The following is a 27612-nucleotide window of genomic DNA, read 5'->3' as shown; positions in this document are numbered from 1 at the left end:
TCATGCAAATTCACTTATTTGCCAAACAAACAGGTGTCAGATGATTTACCGGCCCATTTGCACAGCAGAAGGACAAGCAAATATTATCTTGATTTTTCTCCCTCATGAAATATTTCCATAAAACTATCAGAAAAAAATTAGCATTGCTATTAGAAATATCAATGGAAAGAAGCCAGAAAACCCATTTATTCAGCAGTACATTCCACTGCCACCCTCAGAGTATCCTGAAGCATTAACTATATTTTAAGAATGTTTTGTAAACTAGCAGCATAAAAGGTATTTTGCTTTAAAAAAGGCTACTAAAATCCTTGCTCCATTTGTGGAAGCAGTTGTTTACTACTGATGTAGAAGAGCACAATGTTCTTTATGCAATTAAATTAAGTTACCAGAGTCTCACTTTTAAGCAAACCTAAAAACTTTTTTTTTACAATAATGAGTACTTTATAAAAATAGAATGCTTGAAAAAAAAAAACCAAAAACCACAAAAATGGAGACTACACCCACAGCGTACTCTGCTTCAAGTTTATAAGAAGCACAAGAATTCTGGTATAAAGACATTTAGACCACTTCTTTACTTTGCCCTTTTATTAAAAATTTAGACACCAACCCAGATGAGGGTTCAACTTCTATAAACAGGCTCAGAACTACAACTGGGGCAGGCAGCTTTAGTGGCTGGCAAAGTTTTAGGACATGTTTGTCTTTGTTATACTCTCTCATGATAAAGCCAACTGATTCCAAAAGGGAAGACAAAAGAGCCTATGCAATTACATAACTTTAGGCAAACTTCACTAAATAATTATACATTTCAATAATGACTAGTTTAAAAAAAAGGCATTATATATAAATTTAGGCTCAGGTTGTCTCATGGACTGCTTGGGCAGAATCCCTATGCATCCTAATCCTTTACAGACCCAAGTGTGCCCCAAGTTTTCACTCCAGACATTTTATCAAAACCCATTTGATGAAGAGGTAGCTGATATTCTGTAATGGATATTGTGGTTTCCTGTCAAAAACAGCTGCAGCAGAAATGAAATACTTAGAAATTGCAGCTATTTAAACAATTGTGTTCTGCCACGTAAATCAAGATGTAGTTATAAAAAAAATGTAAAAACTTCATGGACACTTGCACATAGAAAATCCTGCCCCAGCCCCAGTTACAGTCTCACAAGTGTCAGATCACAGAATGTGGAACAGTGTGGGCTGGAATGGACCCAAAGATCATTTAGTTCCAGCCCTACTGCCATGGGCAGGGACTCCTACATTGATTTCCATCCATTGTGGAAGTATGCTATCAGTTAGATGGAAAGGAAGCTCCTTTCCTAAGCCCAGAAACTCATTTCCATAAGGCAAAGAGGCAAATTCTAACAGATATTGTGCACTGCTAAGTTTGAAAGAAAATCTGACCAAGCCTTGGCCAACGTAGGCAATCAAGCTCAATGCTGGCTGTGAGAAATCTTGCAACATGAATATTTGAGTTCAGCTGGGTCCCAGAGGAGGTAGCCTGATCACTTGCTATTTGGGGAAAGAAGCCTCTCTAAAAATATCATTTTCACAGACATAAAAAAATCATTTCAAAAATGCAAATCACCACAGTCAGACACAAAGCCTGACGAGTCCTAAGTCATTGGTACAAACCAGGAATGCTGATGAGCATCTAAACATAAACAAACAACAAAAATGTCTCAGTTCCTCAAGCCAATTCTCAACATTCTCCAAGCCACTTGCAGAATTTTAACACAAAACCTGTTCTTTATCACATGCAATCAGGGCAGCAATGCCAGGTGGGAGACATGGAGATGGATCTCCAGGCATTATTTCTGGATTTGCTCTCACAGCTGTGAAGAAAGAATCTGCATTTCCTTTCTTACACCACTGTCTGTATAACTACCACCCATTTAAAATGCCATATGAAAAATATTTGGAAATTTATTCCCTGAATTAATTAAAATTAAAAAAAAATATAGTTCCCACAGAAATTCATGCTCACACATAACTCAGTGTTCAGAACAAACATTTTCTGCCAAGGGAGAAAAATAAAAAACCCCTCTGCCCCATCTGTACCCCTGCCTTGGCCAGTCCTCAGAGGAAAGGAACTGTAAACATATTTTAACAAAATAAATTAATTACACTGTGAGTTAAAAATCTCCTGGTTCCTGATGCCTTCAGACAGTTCCTTATCTCCCTTGAACAAACAAGGTTAAACATGACAAATATTGTGCCTCCTTGTGAGTAAATGTTGTTTTGTTTACTTTGGGGTTTTTTAAACAACAGTAAGTCATAGCTCATCATATAACAGTCTCTCAAGAATGCTGGGGGAAAAGCATTTGTTCTCATTCCAAAAATGTGTGGAAAAATAGAAGGGTCTGATGAGTATTTGTTTTTAAGGGACTGGCCAAAATAGGAAGGCTCACTCCCTCTTCTCCCATGTTTACAACTGAATCACAAGTGAGCAAATAAAGAAATCAACTCACTTTCCACTACCACCAGGCAGCATTAAAGAATCTCCCTTATAAATAATTATTAACTGCATTAAGATATTAAATCACAGAAAATGTTCTGTATTGATTTTGTGGGATTCTTCAAGCTCATCCCTACCTACATTTTAAGATGCATCTATTCAATGGCTTTGATTTTTGCAGACAATAATTGTTCCTGCTGACATGCCTGAACGCCATACAGAAAAGGAAATATTGCAACTGCCACCAGTTAGGGGCATCAGAGATCTTGCAGCTACTTAGTCAAGTCCTACATAAAACCCCACTGTGCTCAGCTTAGAGGCCAGTCACCACTCAGTGTCCTCTAGATCCATAACTCAGTTTATTCCTTTTTTTAAACTGTGAATCCCTGCTGATACAAAGGTCAAGAAACCTGCATTTTCCCAGAGCCCACAGGAAAGCCAAGAATTTTAGGACTGCAATCTGCACCTTGGAAAAGTCTGATTAAAGAGTTCAAAAAAAAAAAATCTGTGGTTTGGAAAACACAGGAGCCAGCTTGCTGTTTTCCAGTTAGCAGCATGGTAAACAACATGTCAGCAACACCATTTTCCAAGTGCGAGCAACATGTTAAAATTAACGTTGTGTATCTCAGAGCTTGGAGATTGCTATGGATATTTGCATCAGAAAATATTCAAGGCAAAGACTCTCCTCAGACTTATTCTTTAAGGCCTGGATCTGGAAAAAAACTAAACAAGTGTACTAATTTAACCATGGTAATAGTCTAATTACATTCAACAGAACACCGACGTGTTTGAAGCTTACCATGCATTTAATAAGCTTTTACAGTACAAAAGCCTGCTCAGTAATAGCTCTGAAGCAGAAGCTGCCCCAATTTAAATCTGCTGCATGCTGGACTCCAGCTCCTGCTATTTTTTGGACCAGATGATGGAGTCACGCAGAGTGTGATGGACACAGGAGTGCTGTAGCTCGCTGCACGAGGCTGGAGACCTCTCTGAATTGCTCTGGAAATGCACTTAAATGATGAAAGTTTCCTGTAAACTCACCAAAACATGCCTGCTGATAATGTTTTGAGCCAGAACTGTTAAGAGACAGCTTCACACAAGTAAACCAAGTAACCTGAGATCAAACAAACGGACTTTAGATGTAGGACACAGTTGTGATTTTATTGTTCCTTAAACTTTACCAGATTATTCTGTTGCCTTCTGAGTGGTTGGTTTTCAATCACGATCTAAGTAATGTTTATTAATTATTAAAATTAAATGAGGCCAAATTTATTTTGCCACTTTAATATTTTAATGAGTTAGGGCTGTTCAGCTTCTTTCACAGAAAAGATGTGAATGTTTTCAAGTTTCAAACTTAGGTCAAAAAAGACATTAGCAGATCCAGAGGGAACATAACCACTGAAGGAAGTAACAGGTGATTTTTCTCCCTTAACTAATACAACTCTGGCCTAGCAACTCAACCCTACAAATTCTGCAACATTAACGATGAAAAACAATGTATTGCAATAGTTCTATTAAATTCTGCATGTGTAAGATAGCATTGAAAAATTACCCTCCTGCTACTGGTAATGTACAATATGGCAAACAGAAGTGCAGGATGTCATTTTGCCAGTATTTAAAATAAACCTATGGTAACCATTGTTTATTTTATATGTGTTCTAGATAGCTTGAAACCAATGGACATTTACCCTGATCATGCAGAATTACAGCTGCTGTTGTAATTCATCAGGAAATATTTTAGTTTAATACTTTCTTCCTGTAGTAGGGAATGGTATTTGTAATAGAAATTCTCATATAATACATTTTTATGTCTGCCACAACCTATTTACTTTAGGAGGTGTGGGAATACAGAAATATTCTACAAAGTGTAAAAGAGCTGAAGACAACAGGCAGCCTGAGCAACAGATGGCACTTTCAGAGGGCACAAGTGTGACAGTGTTTGAACTCCATGGAATTTTTCACAAAAATAGAGGCATGCCCTAGGACTTCTAAAAGGAGTTATAAACAAATTAATTACATTATTAGGGCATGGAGTTCAGAGTTTGATTCCAGTTTTAAATAACTTGTGATAGTTATAAATAACAGTTTAACTAACTTGGATCTGGGGACCACTGTTTCCATTCTACCCCCGGAGTGCCCTGTGGTCACACTTTTAACCAAAGTATATACCTACATATATAGAGGTCACTGCTAATCACAAAAATAGTTTGGTGTATTTGGTCCTTTAACCAACTCCTTATCAGGACCTTCAAATCTTATCTGCTTTCCATCTGTTATCAACAAGACACTTGAAACTGGAATTACAGTAGCAATTTACACCACACAGAGGTCTAAGCTTTTCCCTGACCTCCTCAGCCAAGTGACAGCACCTCACTCACTCTGATCACCACCAGAGAAAATCTATTTGTCCAATTAAAACATGTGAAGTATCCCCACACTTCCACACTGTAAATCTCAAGGAAACAGAGCCCTTTGCACCAGTGCAATACCCTAAGGTGAAACAGCAGATACTCAGTCACCAGCCACATACCAGCTACTCAGAAAGCCAGAGTCACTTCTCTTGCTGACCAACCAAAAATTTTATGTATTAACCAGGATAAATACTTTATCCTAGTTTGGGGTTTACATACTGAAAGACATTTAAAGGATTTAAAAAAATCACCTGTGGTTCCAACTCCAAACAACTGATTTCTCTCTCCAGAAAGTGTTTTTTTTCCATACAAGTTGCAATATTTTTTGAGATTATAAACTGCAAGACAGCAGCCACAGCAAGGAAGATGAATTACAAAGACAGACTACTGTAATTTGGCAGCAATAACAAAAGGCCAAAAAAAATAACACAGTAAGTGCATTAAAAGTTCAGGACTATAGGCAAAACAAAGAGTTTGCAGCAAAAATTTTTCTAAACTGCTACAGCCAAAAAGAACATCCTTGGGAAAACTTCACAGCCATAATATCAAACCCTGACATGAAATGGCCAAGCAATCAGGCCAATATTCATTGATTAAAACACCAAAAAGCATGAAAATATAGAAAGACAACTAGAAATTTGAAACATCATCGCATAGCACTGACCCACATGGTAAGTCTTGAGTTTCTAGCTCAGAAACCATCTGCCACACAAGGACCACATGGCTGGTGGTGACAGCACTCAGCAACAACAACAAAACCTTCCAAAGAGCTGCCATGGAGTACTCCAGTGGCAGATGAGCTATTGTTAGGAGACTCTGCATGTTTCAAGGATATTTCAGGCAATACAAACTGCACAGGGAGAGGATAAATTCTTATTTGACAGCACAAACACCACCAATTTATTTTAACCATACTTCATTTTCTGAAGTTACTTTTTAATAAGAGTTTGGAGGCTATTCTTCCACAGGGGCCCATTTCCCATCAATTCCTTATTCAGATTTATTTTCCTGACAGGAAATAGCAGATTACAATGGGGTAAGGGATCCATACCCCAGTGGGACCACATGCATTGGGCAAAGCCCTCAGATACCCAAACTGCATGTAGACACAAATTCCTTCCTTTCCCACCCTCACCTGACTAAAGGTTCATTCACAAGCAACTTTTATTATTTTATTTAATTTTAAAAGTTTTTACAGTAACCTGCTCTCGAAGTTTGCTAAATCCACCCATTCCTTTGTTCCCTTTTATGACTTTCACCACTTTCTGAGCTCATGTTTTCCCAATGCCTTCTCTTGAGGAATAGAAGTGTGGCTTTCCCCATCCTCCTCCTCCTACTTTGTATTTTTACCCTTCTTGTACTTCTCTCCCCCTCCCAAATAACCCCATCTCAAAGCCCACACTCACTAGGCATTAAAGACAGATAGAGAAAGACCAAGGCAGTAGAAACACTGTCACTCCATCTTTTCTACCAAAAAGTAACTCTCTGATGCTCTCCACTGAGCAGCCTTTATGGAAGGCCAAAGCTTTGTGTTTCATGCTCCCTACCAGCTCTTTGTTCCTGCTGTATTCTGGGAGTTTTGAACCAAATCTTCAGAGAGTTTGAAACTACTAATTTTGTGTGAGACAGCACACAGGCAGAGGACAAACACGTAAGGATCGCCCACAGAGACAAACAATCAGGGGAAAAGAAAAATCTCTCAGTGACCTCTCCTGGAGAGCAGGGCCAAAAATAAAAAGAAAAAAAGAGCTTTAGGGCAATATCAGGTCACTCTAGAATAGGACAGTAGTGATCAGGTCCAAGGAGCTTTCTCCCCTGAAACCTGACCAGCTCTGGTTTGAAGATACACCACAAAAAATCACCTCAAAACCACAACATCATCTGACATCTGACTAGACCCAGCACTTTTCTACTTGATGTGAAATTCCACTGAAACACACGCTCACCTTTATTTCTGAGCAGAGCATGGTGGCAGAACTCTGAAGGAGAACCAAAACTTAACAAGGGTAAGTTTTGCACAGAAGCAATCCTGTGCTCTACAAAGGGAGGCTGCTTTCAGGTTCTCCTTGGTTCATGGGGAAGCAGTGATTTTTGAAAGCTTGGAGCTCAGGTGAAGAGACAATGAATGCTTTACAGCAAATAGGAAGATATGTCTGAGTCAGAGCAGCTTCAAAAATTCTGATTTTTAGCTTCACAGATTGCTGTTTCTCCTAGTCTTGTTCTGTGGTGGAAGACAGCATGAGCACACTAAAAGGCTGTGTTCTTACTGGAATTTCTCAAGACTTAGTCTAGCTTACACTAACAAATATTTTCATTCTTCCAAGTCTGAAAAGCTTGTTTACGGTGAAAGTGACCAACCCTCTGAAACATCTGATTTTCCCACTGAAATGGATGTAAAGGTACTTCAGCACCACAGAACTGTCCATTCTGAGATAGTACCACGACTTCATGGCATCGTTACCTCCTATAAATTAAAAAATAGTCCAAACAGAAACACAAGCCTTCATGCCTGCATCTACACCGTTTATTTCATAAGGAAGGATTTCATTTTGCTGTCCACAGAGCCCACATCAAGAACTCTTCCTTTTCAATCCAGCAAAAACTTTACCAGTGCTCAGTGCCCACACTAAGGGCTCTCGTGGCAGTCCCACAGCCAACTCTGCCTTGTGTCCCCTCACATCTGTCTCAATGAACAGCAGGGTTGAGTTAAAATTTCTTCCCAGAGTACGTTTTTTTTCAGAGTATGAGCCCTTCAAAAGCCCACATAATTATTTTTTACTTGACTTTGAAGTTATCACCAGTCTTTCCCAAAATATTTTGGTCACAAATAATTTTATCAGGAAATAAATTAATCAGGAATATTGAGAATACAAGGTTGCCTTTTTCTTTTTTGTTGCCAAGGGAATAAAAATATTTTTTTAAAAATGCTGTTGAAGCAGAATCCATTATGAACTGCTAGATAATGCACAGTCCAAAAGTTACATCAGAGTATTCTCAGTCCTGCCAAATGCATCTTTACTGAAATTGTTTAGTAGGAAGAAGGTGATGTATCATGCCATTATTTGAAATGTACCAAATATTTCTGCAGTAGGTCTTGGGTTTGCAACTGTAACAGTGAAATATTGCACACATATTGCCATCTCATGGATACTACAAATACTTGTTTAAAATTCCAAGAACGCGATCCCTGACAGAAAAATACGCAGAATCCACAGCAAATAATATTGTAAGGATTTACAACGTGAAAGCAGGAACTTCACATTTGAAACAGTCCAAAAATCTGCCTCAGATTCTCTCGTAGTAGTTACTATTTTTATGACTTGGCTCAGACTTGCTTTAATCTCTTTATTTAGGAAGAAATTGCAAGCTTGCCAACTCTAGCAAATGTTAAGTACTTCAGTAAATTCCCCATCAATATAGGTCGTGCATTCGAGGGAACAAGAATGTGGTGAGTAAGTTCTGCTCCATCTCCTCCAAAGAGGATTTCAGAATGAGGCAGTGATGGCAGAGAGAGATAAACAACGTGGCTAAGCCCCTCGTTCGGCTCCATCCTCCTCTCCAGACATCTGTCCACACACTGTGCTGCGCCGTGATTGAGATGTTCTGCCATGCAGCTCACCCAGCCTGCCGCTATCCCACATCCCTTTTATCTGAGCAGGCAGGAGAGCAAATGCATTGCCAAGGCTACTGCACCGTCACTCTTCCATTAAAGTTCAGGAGCAGCACGAGGCGAGTTCCAGCAAGTCAGCAAAACCACAGCAAGCCCAACAGATGCACAGATACCCGAGTACGGAGCACCAATTCAGAAACAGCCCCAATAGCCCGTGCAGGCTTCCCGGACCATCCGCCACACCAAATTACCCAAACCCACCGAGCCCTATCAAACCGCGAGTTCTGCTTCCAGAGAGAACTTGGCGGCCAACAAACCGAAACGCGCATCGTTTCTCAGGCTCTGCTCAAACGCACCTCCCTACCCAAAGGGCTCGGACGAGCCGGCGGACAAGTTTCGGCTGCCTCCCCGCAATTCCCCGGGCGGGACCCGCGGCTGTGCCCGCACCGGGGACAGCACCGGGGCACAGCACCGGGGCACAGCGCCGCCTCTCCCCGGGCTCCCCGGGCTGCGGAGCCCCGGCCCTGCGGCTCCCCGCCCATGAGGGTCCCCGGGCCGCCCTCAGCTCTGCGGGGACGCGGCAGCGCCTGCCCCCAGGGCACCGCGTCCCCGCCGCGGCCAAGGAGGAGGAGGAGGAAGGGGAAGGCAAGGGGAGAAGCCATTACCAGAGTTTTGTTGCCGTTCTTGCTGAGGGGGCCGCGGAAAACTCCCTTGATGTTGCGAAAGTGCCCGTTGCTGAGGTGCGCGGAGCTGATGACAATGTAGTAGCACTCCATGGGGCCGGGGCCGCCTCCTCGGGCCGGGCTCGGCGGGGCTGGGCGGGGGCTGCGGCCCCTCAGGCGCGGCGCGGCCGCGGGAGGAGGGTGAGGAGGATGAGGAGGGTGAGGAGGATGCGCGGCGGGGCGGCCGCGGCGGAGCCGAGCGAGCTGCCGCCGCCGCTGGCAGGCATAGTGCTATTATAGCGAGCAGCCTTGCCGGTCGGCTGCACTGAGCCAATGGCAGGGAGCCACTGGGCTGGTACCGAGCGCTGTCAGAGGAGGACATCTGTCACACGCCGCCTCCACCGCCACCCACCGCCCCACGCCCCGCTGCCCCCGCCGCGGACGGGCCGCCGGCAGGTAAAGGGGGACGGGCGGGGGGACGGGGCAGAGCCGGCGCCCCGAGGCAGCCAGCCCCGCAGGTGGGCTGTGCCCTCCTCTTTCCGGGGGTGGGGACGGCGACCAGTGTGATTCCTGCGGGATCTGGGGGGGTGGGCATGGAGAGATGCCCGGGGTGCGACGCCCCCAGCCCAACGCTCCCGCCCTCCCCCTCCTCCGAGCAGCCTCCACCGCGCCCTTTTCTCTTTTTTTGTTACATATTTCTCTAACACCCTACTCACAGGCACCTCCACCTGCCCGGCCGGAGCAGCCCCCCCGCTCCCCATCGGCCGCCGCTCTCGGCTCCTGTGGCCCGTGACAACGCAACTGGGGGAAATCGGTCATTCCCCATCCTCGCTCGGGGTAAGCTCCATCCCGCCCTTCGCCGGGCTGCGGCCGCCGCAGCCCATCCCCGCCGCATCCCGCAGCACCGGGAGCGGGCTGGCAAAACTTCTGGGTCACGGGAAGCTCTTGGGGCCGCACCCCCCTTTCCCGAGATGCCTGCATCCCTCGTCCTTGGGGGGCCGCATCCCCCATTTCCCGGAGTGCCCGCATCCCTCCCGCTCCGGGCACCGCATCCCTTCCTTGGGGGCCGCATCCCCCGTTCCCGGAGTGCCCGCATCCTCCCTTCCCGGGGCTCCCCCGCCTCTCCCCGCGGTCACTCACGGCTCTCCCGGGCCGGGCCCGCCGGCGCAGGCGGCTCTGCCCACCCGGCCTCGCAGGGCTTGGGCGTTTGCAAGGAAAAGGACACCGAGCATGGTTTCTTGCAGGCTCTGGCGCAGACTCTGCGATCCTCAGCCTCAGCGCCCGTGTGATGTGCTCGGCTCGGTTGTACAAAGCCCCCAGCAAAGTGGGCTAAAAACCATTAGGTACATCAGCATGAGGCAGCTGTGGCATGCCCCTGCTCCTTCCCCAGCACAAGTGATCCTTTCTTTTTTGCAGCACACAAGCCGGAGCTGGCTTCCAGGACCAGAATTTGTCACAGTCTAAGAGGTGCACAAGGAAGATGCTTTAAGTGTGGTTTGTTGTTTTGTTGGGGGTTTTCTCCCCCCATAAGGTATCTGTGATTTGCAGCTTTTCTCATGTGAGGTGTCAAATGCTCTTAGCTGGCTCATCGTCCAACCTGCTTCACCTTTAGTCTGCTTTGTAAAAATCAAGATTGATGGGATGAATTTCCAGTGCCAAAAGAAGGAGCACCTTAGAAAAGGAGCCCAGAAACATGATGCAACATCTGAACACGTCTCTTAGTCAGCATTTACTGCTGGCAACATAATAGCAGTGTCCTATCATCTTGTCCTCCAAAACTGATGAGCTGCTGCCAGATGATTGAGGATGGGGACACACACAAACACTTCCCTGGCAGAAACTACTGTCTCAGGTGCTTGCATCCTTCATGAAGGAAGCCCCATTTTTTTGAGATGTGCCCCTTTCTGATAAACATCATTGCCTCGGATCATACACAGTGAATAGTAAATTTTGACAGCTGTCACTCATTCTTTAGCAATTCCAACACTTAGCAAGGAATTATGGAAATGGCAAAAGTGGAAAGTTTTGACAACTGAGCCACAGGTGAGAGATCAGAATTTGCTGCTTCTTGTTACAGCCAAAAAAAGATTGTGATAATTTATATGCACAGATTTTTCTGGTTATCAGGATGTACGTGTACATCTAGAAATAACCAGCAAGTTCGTTGCCATGTGAAAATCAAGTCAATATTATAAATACCTGATAAATTTAAAAACACAGCACACTTAAGGCCTGATTCCCCTTCAAGACAGAACCATGGGTGTGGATCCCTCTCAAAAATGTCAGAAGAAAAGACATGAAATTATGCAAGAAATAAAATTAGGCAACTCTTTGCTGGGAATAAATATATTCCAACTGGGACTAGAACAATTTTTTACCACCTTTTAAACAGAACATTACTGGTAGGTGAGGACCCTTCTGCCTGGGAATGAAACTCCACACATCCACCATCTCAAAAAACTGGAACCTTTGTCCCAGAAATCCTTGCACAGACACATTGCTGACACACTTACTCACAGCTGCTATAGCCATACCTGGGCCCTTTCAGGGTTTTTTAAAAGCTTCAGGGCTGTACAGCTGCTCTCTGGCCCTTCAGAGCCATGCAGGCACTGCTTGCAGGCTCTTGCTAAGAGTCCAAGGACTTGGGAACATCTTGAAGCAGCAGAGAAATAATCTGCTCCCACAGCTCAGGTTTCAAAGGTTCACCCTGCTTTGTACCAAACAGAAGTGAGCAACAGCACTGAAAGCTGCTATAGCTCCTGCTCATGAAATCCACTGGCCTCCTCTATTAAGGGAGGGAAAAACAAACACTTAAAATGCAAACAATTAAAACAACAAACAATTAAAAACCTCCAAAGCACTGAATAAACAAAGGACAACAAATAACACCTGACAAGCAAAATACATGTTTTCTAGTCCTGCTTATTCTGGTTGTCTTTTTTTTTTTTTTTTTTTAGCTGATCTCTGATCTATCTCAAGCCTTCACCTAACTTTTCATGCTTATTCTGTTTATTATAATCACACAGGCCCAAGATGCTTCTTCCTTCCCAAATCTTTTCTTTTTAATAAATTGCTGATTTCATCAATCCCTGACCATCAATATTCCCTATTTCCATCTCTGTCCTGTTCTCCTGGGTAAGTATCTGGGGTTTCAGCTGTTTATGTTGCTATTTATATGAATCTCTGCTATGTAGTAATAACCAGTGCTGCTTATTTACTCATTGTTTTATTCTTCCATTTGGGAAAAATCTCCAAGGAGTTGTTCCTGTATAAAACAGCAAATACCAACTCAAGAAGCAGGCTATGGATTTGAGAGACTTTCTGGAAAACTTGCAAACTAGAAGCCAGTGAACAAATGAAACTGATTCCTGTGCATTCTACTGCTTTTCTGCCTGTAAGAAATACTCAATATTCTGCATTCCAATATTTAATAATATTCATTAGTTAAGAAATAATCCTGGCATAACCCAGAAAAAATATTCAAGAGTATCAACTCTTTTGGTTAGCAGTTTTTAAAGCATGGCACAGCATATGTGTTACTAACAAATCCTGACAAATCAAATGATTGAAACAAATTCTCTCTTGAAACATACCCATCAAGGATAGAAAGGAATATCTGTGCTCAAGTCACAACAAACCCAATTAAATTCCCATAGCAATTCTTATTGAATTCAACAAAATTCACTTTATCCTAAGAATATCTCCCTGTAAGTAATCTTCTGCCTGAGACACACCTTTTTACCATCTCCTGCACTTTCAGTCTCCTTTTGCTGGTCCTTTTTTCCTTTTACTGAGCCTTGCATGTGTTTCCCTATTTCAGAGGCCCATCATCCTTGCATGAAGCAGAAGGAAAGCTGGGAGTATCCCGAGTACCTTTTAAAAGGCATTAAGGGGTGATGTGCATTTAACACTGTATTACAACTGCATTCATTCATTCATCAGCTGTGGGGGTGGTGCAGCAGGAAAAAGAGGAAACTGGGATGCTCTGGTAGCCTAGTTCCCAGCACATCCCTCGTGCTGTGTGAGGAGCAGCACAGTGGGCTCCCTGCTCCAGCCCCTGAGCCGAGTGCAGCTCTGCTATCACAAAGATAAGGAAAGGCAGCAGTGCCTTAAAGCCTGCAGCCCCCAGGGCTGTGTCACAGGGAGAGCACTGGGAAGGCTTGGACTTGCATTTCAACCTCAAAAGTAGCAGCAAAGATGCACTAAAACATGCTCTGTTTTCATTTCTCTGCTCCTTCAGCCCTGCAAAGCACACAGTTTCATAGCACTGCTTGTGCAGAATAGGCTTGTCCAGCAAGAATCATCCCCTCCCTCTTTCCACATATCCGCACCTGTATCCTGCACCACATCCCAGTGTTCAGAAATGCAAACACTTCTCTGCCCTTGCTCTTCCCAATCACCAACATTACCACTGTCTTCTTTAGGGTACTGCTGGGAAAACCTGTGTTGTTAGTGGATACAATACAGCATTCTCTCTATCTTCCCTTCTTAATGTTTGTGCTGCACAATTTCCCTAACAGCACATGAACGCTGCATCTTTTTGTTTTCTCCCCTAATCCATTCCTAACAAATAAACCAAACCAGACAAATAAAATTTTAAAATAAAATTGCAAATGGCACACTGAACATGAGGTGACACCAACAAGGAACTGATGTACTATAACAGCATCAAACAGCAAGATATTTTTACAAAGGCCAGAAAACACCTGATGGCCCAAGCCAAAACACCTGATGGCTGCACAAAGCACTCCTGAGCATTTCAGACACTGAAAATGCAACTCACTGTGCTATGTTAAACACCGCCTTAGAAGTAAATCCTCTATCAAATAGAGTGTCTCTATGTGAAAAGCAAATGAATCCCTGAAACAGTCCATGATGGAATTATGGTTTCCCAATATCCACTCAAACCAAACATCCAAGTCAAAACCTAGAAGAATTAATGAAATTAAAATATCAAAAACCATAAGAAAAAAAATTGATTTTATCTCAGAGGAAATGTTTTCATCTCTAGTGGAAGGTATACCTGCATGTGGCAGGGGAGTTTTCAGGTGCTTTTGTTTTTTAGATGATCTTTTTTAAATGGCCTCAATCCAAACCATTCCATGACTGTTCCCAAATGACTGCTATATAAAATCATCTTCAGTTTCCCTTCTCCAACAATCTAGCACAACAGTGCAAGGAACAATCATTCAGTGGCAACACAAAAAAAAAAAATTAAAAAATTATATCTTTTCATAAATCAAAAAGCAGAAGTCAAAAGACCACAGAATGGGTGTGATTCTACCAAGCATTAAACCAAAGCTCAATAAAATCCAGCAGGCAATGTACACAACTAGCATTACAATAAAGCAAACAGCACATGAACATCATAAACAATATCCAAAGAGATTTCAAGCAGCCATTCTACATCTGGTACTTTTCTGGAGATGAATTTGACTACATAATGAGCACCAAGTTGTCATTTTTAGCAATTAATTTTTAAAAATTAATTTGACCCAGTTAAAAAATACAACATTCCCAAGGTAAGAAAGCTTCTCAAGAAATGAAAATCTTTTAACAAAAGTAAATGAGCCATTAAGGGGAAAACCTGATAAAAGGAAATCCACAAATAAATAGGAAAATTGTAAATTTTGAGATCTAGGATAGATCTCAGATTATTTATGGCCGTTTGTTACAAACACAGATTATTTTCCCTGCAAACAGCCACACAATTTTTTTCCAGAGCTCAAAAATATGGAGTCTAAAAAAATGATCAAAAGTATTCAGTAGTCAATTATAGACTTCATATCTGTGACCTTGGGCTCACTTGTTGAAGGAGAACTAATTTCCGTGGGAAGAAGTCCTCAAGTTGACACCAGGAATTGGCATTAGCTCCAGACTTTTCCACTGGGTGGTGGTAATGAGATCAGGAAGTTCAGGGGAACTCAGAGCACCACCAGCATTCCCTCATTTGTGTATTCACCCATTCAATCGTTCTGTCTCTCCTTCTATAGACACGTGCCTACCCTCTGTGTACGTGTGCCACACTGGACATCTACTGTCACAGCAATGAGAGAATTAATGGACTCATTCTAAAGTTGTTAAGGGCTGGAGTGTGAAATTAATCTTAACACAGTTTGCTGCTTTAGCATTCAGTTCAACGACATCATTTTCTCAGTGTAAAAGCTGAGGAGAGGTGAGGTGAGACAGATGACAAGTCAGAAAATAGCACTATTTATTCCTGAATGAGCAGGTATAAATTAGAGCCCCACCGGAGGAAAAACCACTCCAGAGATTCAAATTGTAATACATTTCATCGAGTTCAATTTGTGATGTGCTATGATGGCTTCCTTTCTCATGTGATCTGTAATTGTCACAGAAGAGAATGGAAATTAAATTTAAAATGTTGTGTTTACTTTTCCAGCGTTGCACGTTTCAGCGAGATCCATTTTTCAAAGTGGGAATGTTTGGCATAATCTGGAAATCAAAGCCCTTTACAATATTTATGGTTACGACCTCCCAGCTTAAAGCACCATAAATCACACCAGGCATTAACTGGTTCACTTTCACAGGGCACTAGGTGTAACAAAACCAAAACACAGAACAGTTTCAAGCATGTGCAGGGGAAGGATATTTTTAATATTACATAATATGATGCATTGCCATACTTTTAAAACCACACAGTTTGTATTAATTATGATTTAAATACGATAAATACCTGCAGTCCAGTAATAAATAGCCTTCAGGTCCTTATTTTGGCCCTCCTGAGTGATGCTTGACACTATCAGCTTACTGTCTGCAAGGCCCTGTTTATTCATTAGAACAATTTCTTTTCCCTAATAACTCATGACTTACCAATCTGTCTGCTCTAGTGAAATAACATAATTACAAATTGGCATGTTAAAATACTATCAAAAGAATGTAATCCAACTCACAAAATATTAATAAGTGATGTGCTTAATTAAAGATAACAATATCAAAATAGCTCAAGTACATTACAGATTACTAGCCTGGAAAAAAAATGTAGTAAGAAATAAAGTCAGTATTGCTCTAAAAATAGGGAGGAGTTGCAAAGCCCAGTGTATCTGGTTTGGCATTTCGACAATTAAAAAATGTCTACATAATTCATTTAATTAAGTAAGAACTTACTCATTGCTCCAAGCTATATAAATCATGCCAAGTTTTACCAAATGCACATTTTCTTTGAGTATCTGTAAGACCTGTGTGATCAGAAGACAAGGCAAAATACTATTAACTATACCACAGCAAGACAACTGCCATGGATAAGCTACAAATCTGTGTCCAAACAACAACTTATAATGTTGTTTTTTCATCCAATTTTTGGGGTGCCTTGGAGCTGTGATGCTCTTGTATTGCTGAGCCCTGAATTAACAATCCCTCTTGTCTACGTGATGGGGAAAAAAAGTATCATAACTATTAATGACTTCTCATTAATTTAATTAAAATAATGAGCACTCTGATGTCATTTATTTATTATTAGATTGGAACAGGTTAGTTCCATTATTTTTCTACTCTACAGATATGTTCACATGGCCTTTTGGAACAACAATTCCTTGTGACAGTTACATGGGAAGCATCACAGAAGAAAAACCTTCTCCAATATTAAAGATTATGCTCCTCTTCTTTCTTCTTTGCCTAACCATTATACAATGCATGCATGCATATATATATATATACACACACATATATATGTTTAGATAGGAGCTTAATTTTCTACTTTCATTATTCCTATGTACACTCCAGTGTCACTTGACATACTTCTGCAACTGCATATTTCCTTTTCTCCACCCAAACCTGAATTCAATACAAGATATCTATTATCTAGACCTACACTCAAAATAAAGCATCTTGGCTTTTACAGAATTTCAATACCTAAATATATTAAATTACCCTTGAACTAACCTTAACATCAGCATTCCCACTAGAACCAGTGACCCTAATGCATTCTAAATGCCTGAAGTTGAGAGGAAAAGAAAGTATAAAATGTTTTAAGAGTCAAAACACAACTGAACTATTCCCTGGGAACCCATGTGCTGCAGTCTTTACAGGAAAATGCATTTACTGTAAAAAAACCAGCCAAACCAAAAATACATGCAGAAAGAAAAAAATAACTGCACCAAATTCTCACCACTCATGGAGAAATATTATGCTTAAACTTGCTTATCTTGAGAACTTGAAAACAAGAAAAAACCAAACAAAACAACAACCAAACAACCCACCTCCTAAACCAACAAAAATACATCCAACCCTACTGGTTTTGAAGCCCATCTTGGAATTTGTACCTTGTATTTATTAAGCCTGAGCCTGGCAGACTCAGACACTGGCAGGACAGTCCCTCATGATGCCTAAACTTGCCACTTTTAAATGTCTTTGCTGCTACCCTTTTGCCAGCTGGAAATCACCATCAATTATTTGACCTAACACTGAAATGAAATATTCTTCAAGCTTTTCTCTCCTTTTTTTATAAATAATCATGCTTTACTGCAAGACACTGAAGTTTCTGTAGCCTCTGCTGGTAAAGCTTTATTGTCATTACTTTAATGCTTGAACATAAATTGATTCCTTGAGCTTCCTAGTTATTTTTGTCCATCTTCTCTAAATTCCCTCTGCTCGCTTTCCTGAGTGAATTATTCTCTTATAAAAGTGCATTTGTACCCAAATGACCATAAGTGTAATCTACTTGCAGGCAGATTATATTTAAAGATCAACCCTTAAAGACAGCAATTTAAGATTTTTTGATTGGATATTCATCTCCATTATGTCCTCCATGTTATTTTCAGAAAGCCAAACACGGATTAGTTTTGGAATAACACCCTAAAGGTCAAAAAGCAGGAGCTGTAACAAAACTGTCTCACTGAGGGTCTTGGAGAATAAAAATAACGTGCAGGGAGTGCCACTGCAAAATGAGATTGGATGTAAGGATGCAGGGCACACGTTTGCATCTGTGCTGCTGCTCCTTCATCTCCTGGCTTTCCACTGGTGAAGGGTCTCTGGTGGGGGCTGAATTTGGCACTCCAGGCTGCCAAACCCACCCTGGCTTTTTACAGGGACCACAGACTCCTCACACCCCCAAATTTCTCTTCTCATTGCTTAAATTCTAGCCCAGTCAATTCTTTGACTCTAAGCGATGCTTCATTTTTTCTCACCATTTCTCATCTGCAGTTTGCTGGCCCTTCACACGAGGAGCTAACAAGAAAGCCAAGAGAAACCCAAACACTATTTGTATGAATTTATTAGCAGGAAGCCAATTTTTGCTCAGTATTACAACCGTGTATTTTGGATTTAACAGAACATTCCTCAAACTGAAGGCCAGCAGAGAGGTAAGTGGTTTTTTTGGACAAAGCATTTTCTGCCCCTGTGAAAACAGCAGCAGGAAACAAACTCCAGTGGTCAAAATTGGATCATAAAGATGAAAAACCATATGTGTTTCTGGTCTTTAAATTGCTACTCTACAGAGTGATAAGAGACATCATATAGAACCTTATCAGGATTTAATTTCCTAACAGAAATGAGAAAGGAATGTGCAAAGCCCCTCTTACATGAGCTAGCATTAGATTGCAGTACATGAAAAAAATATCTTAACAGGCGAATACCTAAGGAAGATTACATTCCATCTCTTCCTCCTGAAGATGCTTTCTATATACAAATTCTTTCAAAAATAGCATATTTCTGGTTTGCTGGGCACGACTGTCTTCTTCAGGAAATGTTTTCTGGCAAAAAAAAAAAACCTCCTCACAGTTACTGTATCTTTTTAGTGCTTCCGTAATAATACCTGGAAAAATGCTCTTGGTATAGGAGGTTTATGAATGAAACCTGTCAAAGTATACGTACTACAAAAAAAAAAAAATTGCTAAATTTCTTTTAAATTTAATTCTTGGCTGTGATCTTTGTCATAAAGCCACCACCACTAAGTGAAAAACCTGGTTAGTATGTATTTGTATTTTGTACCTGCATCTTTGCCATGTCATTCTGCATCTGACTCTTGCATCCTACATATATTTACTAAACCCCCCACATTCTATTCTATTTCTAGTCTCTACCAGCTACAATGCTATTTCCAGATAAGCTCAAATTTCCAAAGGGCTCACTGTGAGCAACGTTGTCCTTTTGATCAAGAAAATGAGCACATTTTAACACAAATTTTAGACTTTTCACGTTGTGATTGTGGGGACACTATAAAGAGCATTTACAAACAACATGTTCAACATGTTACAAACACGTTCAGCATCCATGTAGGGCCTCTGGGAACAGTGGAGACAAGCAGTGCTCTGGATTTTGGGATTACTTGCTCTGCTGGGAAATGGGCAGCATTTTAGGACAAGTGGCCATAGGAAATGAAGGCTCCCCACCCTCAGCTTCACCTTTCTCAGCTCTGGGGATTTTCCAGTTTCTCCTCCTCATGTTTCTAACCTGATCTAATTCTTAGAACCTGAAAGACCTGTCACAACAGTCAGAACAGGATTATTGGCTATACCTTAACATGTTCTAATCTCATTTTACAGCACTAGGAGTGCCATTACAAGGAACAGTTTTCCCACAGCCATCTTGGATTTTTGTTAGATAAATTTTAAAAGGCTAGTTATTAATAAAACACCCTAACATATGTACCCCACTACGACTGTGGCTATGCTGGCTTGTTTTAACAATTTCTGAGCTCTACCCCCTATGATTAAATATATACTATAAATGGTTTCTGTGAGGGTTTTTTTTTTTTGGTTGGTTTGGTTTTGGGGGGCTTTTTTGTTTGAGTTTTTGGGGGCTTTTTTGTTGCTGTTTTTTTTTTTCAATGGCACTGCTTCCTAGAAACATCTCGGAGAAGGGTTTGGCTGTTTCCTGCCCGCTCCGCACATCCCCTGGGATGATGAGGCAGGGAGGATTTCCCACACTTATCTCCGGCGTGTCTCCTGCGTCAGGCTGTTCTGTGACTCTGCAAAGCTCGCTGCACATCCTGGGGCTGTGCCAAGCCTGCCTGGGAACACACACTCCCAACCAGCTCCTCATGCCACTACCAAAACCACCCAACCTTACAGAAACACGCTGCTGACTACACTCTGAAATACGTCTCGGTGTGAAAAAGCTTCAGATAAGTAAAAATTTCAGCAGAATCTGACCTTTCCTTGGACATACTTCAAGATTTACTGCCATGTTATGTTCCAGTTATAGAAACACCCCAAATGAATAAGCAGATATTTAAATTTTACAGATGCCACCCTAAGGAAAAAAACGTAGCTAAACATAAATGGCATGATTACCTAATGGGCATAGCAAAATGTTAGGAAAATGAAGTGTTTGGATAAAACAGCAATGATTAATTTTTCATTTAATTTTTTTTCTCAAATATAACATGCTTCTGGAGATCATACTTAGTGAACATACTCGTGGTTCCAGGCCCACACACTATTTTAATTCCATAAGGTGCGTGGGAGGTTTTTTAAATCCACATAATTTTGTGTTATTTTCTTTTTACATGTTAAGTTATTATCATCAGATGGAGGGGAAATTAAACATTCTGAATGTGTTAAAAGCCTTGGTCTTCTTGACTCCTATTACCAACTGCTAACTATTGCTAAACTCATCCATTTTTGGAACATGAACAACCTTGATAACATCAGATGAAGACAAAATAAAAATAGAGCTTTGGCAAATGCTGTGAATTGAATTCCGGTATCTCGGAACACCGTGTAAAGCTCTTGACTGGCTTTGCAAATGGAACTCACTATATTAATACTGAAGCTAGCTCATTTCCTAACTTTGCTAAGAGCAGCCAGAACCATAGTCATGCTGCAATAGTGAGGAACTAAATAAAATCCAGGCTATGAATATAGCTGTGATTTGTTTTTTCCTGGGAAAGGTTTTGTGAAAATTATTCCTAAAAAACTTTATATCTAGTCATCCTTTCCTTTGGGGGCACATTATATATGATGTTTCCTCCTTTTTCTGAGAGTAGGCAGTAAAAGCCATCTTTTCCATCACCTTAATTATTGGGCTTTTAAGATGACCAGAATTAAAAAGCATTTCTTTCTTTATGCAGTCCTTATTTTGACATACGGTCCTGCACAGAGCACTTGGATTTCATCACCACTCAGACACACTGCAATAAAGATGCTTAATGAGCAGCAAGCCCAGTTTTTGCTTGTCTGGGTCATGTTTACATGGCATGATGCCTTGGGAAGAGGTCCCTGGAGCACATATTCTGACATATTAACATGTGAAAAACCATCAGAAACACCAGTGACAACACTAGGGAGAGGCAGATGTAGATTTATATCTAAAGAAGGGTAATTTGTGCTGATGTGGGTACAATAAAAACAAATTCCAGTATGTACTAGGTAAAATCCTCTACTTTCCAAAATCATATTAGCTGTAGACAATCACATAAAGTTCAGGTGCTTTGCTAATGGCTTTTATTTGGTGGAGCACTGTATAAGTCTCTTTGCTACAGGGTGAGAAAAGATAATTGATAATTTTAAAAAGTATGGAATGCTTTAAGAACCACCAAATACCCTGAATTAATTCAGTTTCAGATTATAAAAAATAAAGCCTCCAATGTCAGGTGATTTCACTGCAGTCATAAATATCTGGAAGTTGTGTTATTATTTAATGCTTTCCTCTGTTCATAAGCCTCTTAGAACAGAAGCACATTCTCCAGAGATCATTGGCTTACTGTGTACCTAAAGAAATTAAGCTACAGTTCAATTATGGTAAATATATTTCATTTTCCCCCAGGAATGGGCAGGTGAAAGGGCTTAAGTTCAAATGGAAATTAGATTAACAATAATAAGAAAGTTCTTTAACCCCTAACATATAGTGTAGTCCTTGGGCAGCTTTTTGAGAGCATTCACAGCCAGTGTAGAAAACAAAGCATCAAGAGCATATACCTCAATTTTTGAGATGGATTTTAAATCCATTTTCAAATCCTATCAGTCAGCAATCATCTTTCACTTGGTAGCCATGTGTTCTCTCAAGTTCTTTAAATAATATCTAAAACCTAGTGTAAGCAACATGCAGCATTTACTGATGTCCATCAGTATCCCATATCACCACCCAAAACATGACACTACTCAGCAATAGATGTCTTTCCACTGGAAAATTTCCAGTGCTTTGGCTACAGCTTTTATTTCCCTCTGACAAATCAGTTTCACCATAATTTTAATTAAGTTTCCAGAAAGGTGTGGTTTTGCTGCTTGGGGCCATTTTATCCTATATGGTCTAACAGAAACCAATTTCTTTCCCATTTCTTTTAAAGCTCCACAACACGTTGAATATTACACTAGGGATGGTTTTGCTGTTGCTGGTTTTGCCTTGGACAGCATTGCAATTTAGTGATCCATAAAAATGATGGGGCCATACTTCTGGAAAGGACATTCACATCCCTAAATGCACACCACTGAGGGGCCCTATTGGAGCCACTGAGCACCAGTGCACACCAACTGAGGAAAGCAAGCCTTGAAACCTCTACAAGGAGGGAATTTGCTGAAACCAAGATACAGAAATGCCAATCTGTTGGCAATAAGCAGAACCAGAAACTGGAGATCTGGGTGGATTGGCTGGTTGACTTAAAATCAAGACTAAACCAGAGTTTGTCTAAGAACAAGGCTACCTGCTTCTCAGACAGAGAGTGGTACATCAGAAAGCAATTAAATCCGACCCTCAGCATTTGTTTTTGTTTGAACTGCAGTCAGCACCAGCCATCGACCAATAACAGCATTTAAACAGCAAGCAAGCAGTGTCACTGTTGGGCAAGAAACCGAAGCAGCAGAGATTAGGAAATACACTGCAGTGGGAAGGCAGCTCAGCACAGGCAGCAGTTATTTAGGGATTCAGTCGTGCCTGTGCTGCCCACAACAACAACAACAACTCTCTCTGCTGTATTTTCAGCAATGAGCTTTCTGCCAACAGTAACGCAGCAGCTGCAAGCTCCACTGAAGATTTCAGCTTAATTACTACAGGGCTCCTGCAAGCTCTGGTAAGCACTGACCTTACAAGGACTGACTTGTGGCTCTGGAGCAGGGTGTGCAGCATCCCCACTTCCCTGGAACCAGAGCCTTTGGATGTGGAAAGCTTCATTCAAGCTCCTGAACACGTTGAATATGACACTGACAAGCTCACAAGCACCACCCCTGCTATTCCACCTCCTTCCAGCTCAGATATTCCTGCAGGCCACACACAGTGACATAGAATTTCTTACAGTTTGTGCTGCCATCCTACAAACCCACAAGAAGCCTCTTGCTCCAGCACATGGCAACACATTCCCTGCCTCATCCTGCTCTTGGAGTTTATCAGGACTACAGCATGGTTCCACAACAAAAAAGCCTTCATTATTCAGCTGAGAAACATACACACACACACACATATATATATATTCTATCCATATATCTGTAACTATTGCATCACTTTCACCTCCAGGGAATGCATAAAATATTAATGCTTTTCTAATGTATGGCTGGATTGCAATGTATAATCTTATAAAGGATTTCATAATGATTATCATACTAGTAAGTTATAGACAAGAGACTCTGGGGCATATAAAAAGCATAGTCAAGCTCTTATGGGTGAGCTCTTGTTTTATACCCCGTGCCAGATCCCAAATAATACATGGACCCCTGCAACCATGGGCAGGAAAACAGCAAAACCTTTTGATTGGCACAGGCATCAGCTGCTGCTCAAGGAACTCCCTGCTCATGCTGGTAATTTCCTCTGCCATGCTCCCTGTGATTGATTTCCACAAGTAGGAGTAAAACAGAGTCATGCAAGCTGGGACACTGCCTAGAAAATAAATCTTTGAATTCACCTGACAGAATGAGTCAAACAGCAATATCATCAGGACCACGATACAGCTCAGTTCACCTTGCCAAAGAGCAGGAGCATCTACTCAGGAACCTCACTCTTAAAGAAAAGCAGTTACTGCTGACAAAATGTGGTTTTAGTGGCAAATAGTGCCAGGCTGGGAGTGCTGGTACACTCTAATGGCATAAGTTAATGCTGTATCAACTTAAACCCCTCAAGGTTCTGGAACAATACATCTGAGTGACAGAAAAGTCCTCTTTGTGATCTATTGAAATCAAATGAAAGGGAAAAGGAAAGGCAAATAGGTTACAAATACATCTGAAAGGAAATTAAATGGGTGAAATTCACTGTTCCTTTTCCTTTTACCACTTCCTGAAAGTTTATTGTTCACATCTTGCTCAGGGCTACCTTTTGCCTATTCCTAAATGGTCCTTCTGGACAAGCTGCTTCTAGCTACCACTTCCCTCTACTTTGTTATTTTAATGAAGAACCTTCTTAGTTATCACAAGGCTATTTTCCATTTGAAATTATACTGGCTGGCTAGTCAATATTTAGCAGTAGCAGAACAACTGTAAAGAGAAAGTTGTTGTCCTGAATTCTGAAGTCCACTCTTAGATTTTACTAAACAGTGATAACTTGCACTGCTCTCCTTCACAGTACCTAGAAACAAAGAAAACCCCTCCAAGATCATCTCCTGATGTTCAAGTATAGAAAGTTTGCTGATAGTAAATAGTTAGAATTAATGGAGAATGGATAAAAAATATCCCAGTGGGCATCGAGACATGACACTTAATTTGCAGCTCAGTGTTATTGCAATAATTGCCATTACAATAAGACTTATAAATGTATTTACAAGTAAACATGTTCCAAACCATTGCAATACACAGAGCTGTTGGGGTAACACAGCACATAAAGAAATCCAAAAAATCAAAGCCAATTTGCCACGTACCTAAAAAGCCATACAACACTAATGCCAAAATTAACAATGCCATTTATGTTCTATTAATGCAATGCCCTTCTCTCTTCCTTTGGACATACAAACATATTTCCCAATCTCACAGCATCTCTATTTTCATCCACTGCTGGTCCACACATTGCAGAAGAGTGCACACTTTGTGCACACTAAATCTGCCTCAGGATACTTTAATGCAAGAGTTATTTAGGGGGAGAACAGAGGCAGCCAGAGGGGCAACTGCCTCTGCACCAATTCTATAAACTCTGGGTGGAATTACTACAGGAGAGACTGTACTACCTCTTGCTGGAGTTGAGAAATGCCATCTGACAGAAAGGATGAGAAACAGGAAGTGTGGGGAGGTGTTAAATGTTTTTTTGCTTTTTGTTCCATATCCAGGTGAATACTTTAAAATATGGCAGCTGTAAAAGCCAAAGCCATACAGTTTTTTCAGACAATTCATTTTCAAATCTGCCTTCAGTTGTTTCCAGAAAGAATGTAAATTTCACCAGAAAATTTACATGCATCCAGAATGCATAAAACAAAGTTACAAATAGGGTAAAGAGTCAGATGATGTGCATTTTTTATGAGAATTAAGGCCACATAACAGAGCTGCAGAAGCAATCCAAGCCCCAATTTCTGACTTGCAAACCTTCAACTCAAATCTTCCTCCTCCTTCCAACATAAAAAGTACTAGTGACACATGGAGCTCTTTTACTGACAGATTTGCAGCCTTTCTCTCAAACAGGGAAATCTGAACGACACCAAAATATGGTTTAAGAGGTTTGGAATACAGAAAGCTGCTATAAAGGTCCTTATACATGGATCCTTGTATGGCATTCCTGGAATCAGCTGTTGAGTGGAATCAGTGTGTGCAGATTTTTTCCATCCTAACAAGGCAGAGGCCAGACTGGCAGGCTGAGCCTAAATTCCTTAACTCATGATTCCCCAGGCTCACACAGCAGCTGAGCTACTACTGACAGGCAGGTGAATGTGAAACATGCTTCTTGACCTGTGGGATTATGTATTTCACTATAGTTACTCTCTTCTGCCTTTCCATCTTCATTTTCTCCACCTGATCAGGGCTCTCTTTGCTAATACAGGCACCCTCTGGCTTCCAATGGAATAATATTCAGTAATAACCTACAAAGCAAGGCTTACAAAGTGATCACTTTGACCATACAATCTCTGACATCAGAACTTAGAACCATTTCCTCTCCCCATTCCCTTTCTTCTCACTACAGAAGTCCAAATGTACATGCTTTACAAAGAGAGATTCACCTGCAGAATTACCAGGGGAGAAATTCTCAGGAGAGAGTTTTCTCCAGCATCTGAGACTCACTTCTGCCCAACCTCTGTGAGATCTCATTTCTACTGATGTCACAAGAGTTATACAAGAAGAATCCCTTGATTTTTTTCATTCTTTGCTTGCCCAAGGAAGCCTTGAAGGAATGCAGCAACCCAATACCTTAAATCCATGTTTATGCCATGCTGATATCACGTGGAAGCACTGCCCTGCTGCAAAGCACTTAAAGATTCAACCCAAATGGAGAGTGTGGGGATCTTCAGTGGTGACCAACAGCTTCTGTATTTTATTTGCATACAAAGAACATGTACCATGTTTTGTGGTGAAAACAAAAGTTTCTCCTTCCACTCAGTGAATGGATCACAACAAATCACCTGTAAACCTCTACAGCCAGCAGGTGCAAATGTGCTCTCCCATTGAGCTGTATTCTGAGGGCCATGAAAGTACAACCTGTTCTCCCCCCTGTCTCTCACAAATCTTGAAATTAAAGTGGTACCAGCTGCTTCAGAACAAACACCAACAGCATTCATTTTCCCTTAGACAAATGTAACTTTTACACCACTTGTAGTGTTTTCCCACTTTTTTTACCCTACAGTCATCTCTCTGCATAAAAGACTCTCAAATGTGATATGGGTAATGTTGAAGAGAAGTATCCATCACCACTTGCCAGGGATAAGGCACTGAGGAGAAGGCACTAAGGGCCTGACAGCATCATCAATCTAGCTGCACTTAGGTTAAAGAAAATAACCCCAACCAACCAGCAGAAATCCCTTCTCAGATCAGATTCTCTCCTTCTCAAGGGTTTTGTCTACCACATATGCCCACACACACCCCCTCAGTAGCCAAAGTTTTCTGCCTTTCCCCTTCTGTCACTGCTTCCTGGATTAAAGTCAAAGCACCATCCCCACAGCCCCTCTGGCTCCAGGGCAGGCAGCAGCCAGCTCTTGGCATGACACCCTGCAGCTCTTAGCACATCCTGACAACAAAAGGGGAAGGATGAATCAGCTGGTTTAGAGTTATAGCATATCTTGGCCATTAGCAGAAAAAAAAAAAAACCTACAGGAGACAGTGCTGATTAATGCATTCCTCTCCTTTCTGCTTCTCAGCTAAGCTTGTAAAGGCTTGTCTGTCAACTCCTGCTCTTCCCAGCATCCATGGGGTTTCCTATGATAAAATGAATTCAAACAATGTTTTCTTGCTCTTCAACATCAACTATAGTTGTAGAGGACATTACAGCTCAGGGAAGAGGGAAAACAACAGTAAATCTGCAACAGCAAGGACAGCAAATAACTGCATTCTCATAAGCACTAAAGAGTTTTATTTGCCACACTAAGGATGAGATAAAGTTGTACCATAGGTATTCAAAGGAGCTTGGAATTAGGGGGAGCAAAATATTTCTGTTTCTCTCAAAAAGTAAAAAGGTACC

General features: G+C 41.3%; 1 protein-coding gene across 1 annotated transcript in view; it reads right to left on the bottom strand.

Annotated features, from left to right (window-relative positions):
• ZNF804A (zinc finger protein 804A) overlaps window positions 1-9396 on the bottom strand; it is a 146154-nt gene extending 136758 nt beyond the window's left edge. The window contains exon 1 of the mRNA XM_058028255.1: window positions 9145-9396. Coding sequence (XP_057884238.1) covers window positions 9145-9255 — 111 coding nt within the window. The 5' untranslated portion in view covers window positions 9256-9396. The remainder of the gene's footprint in view (window positions 1-9144) is intronic.
• Window positions 9397-27612: the final 18216 nt, after the last annotated feature.

The sequence above is a fragment of the Melospiza georgiana genome, chromosome 7, assembly GCF_028018845.1.
Source record: "Melospiza georgiana isolate bMelGeo1 chromosome 7, bMelGeo1.pri, whole genome shotgun sequence".
Lineage (NCBI taxonomy): Eukaryota > Metazoa > Chordata > Aves > Passeriformes > Passerellidae > Melospiza > Melospiza georgiana.
This window is presented reverse-complemented; position numbering and strand designations above follow the sequence as displayed.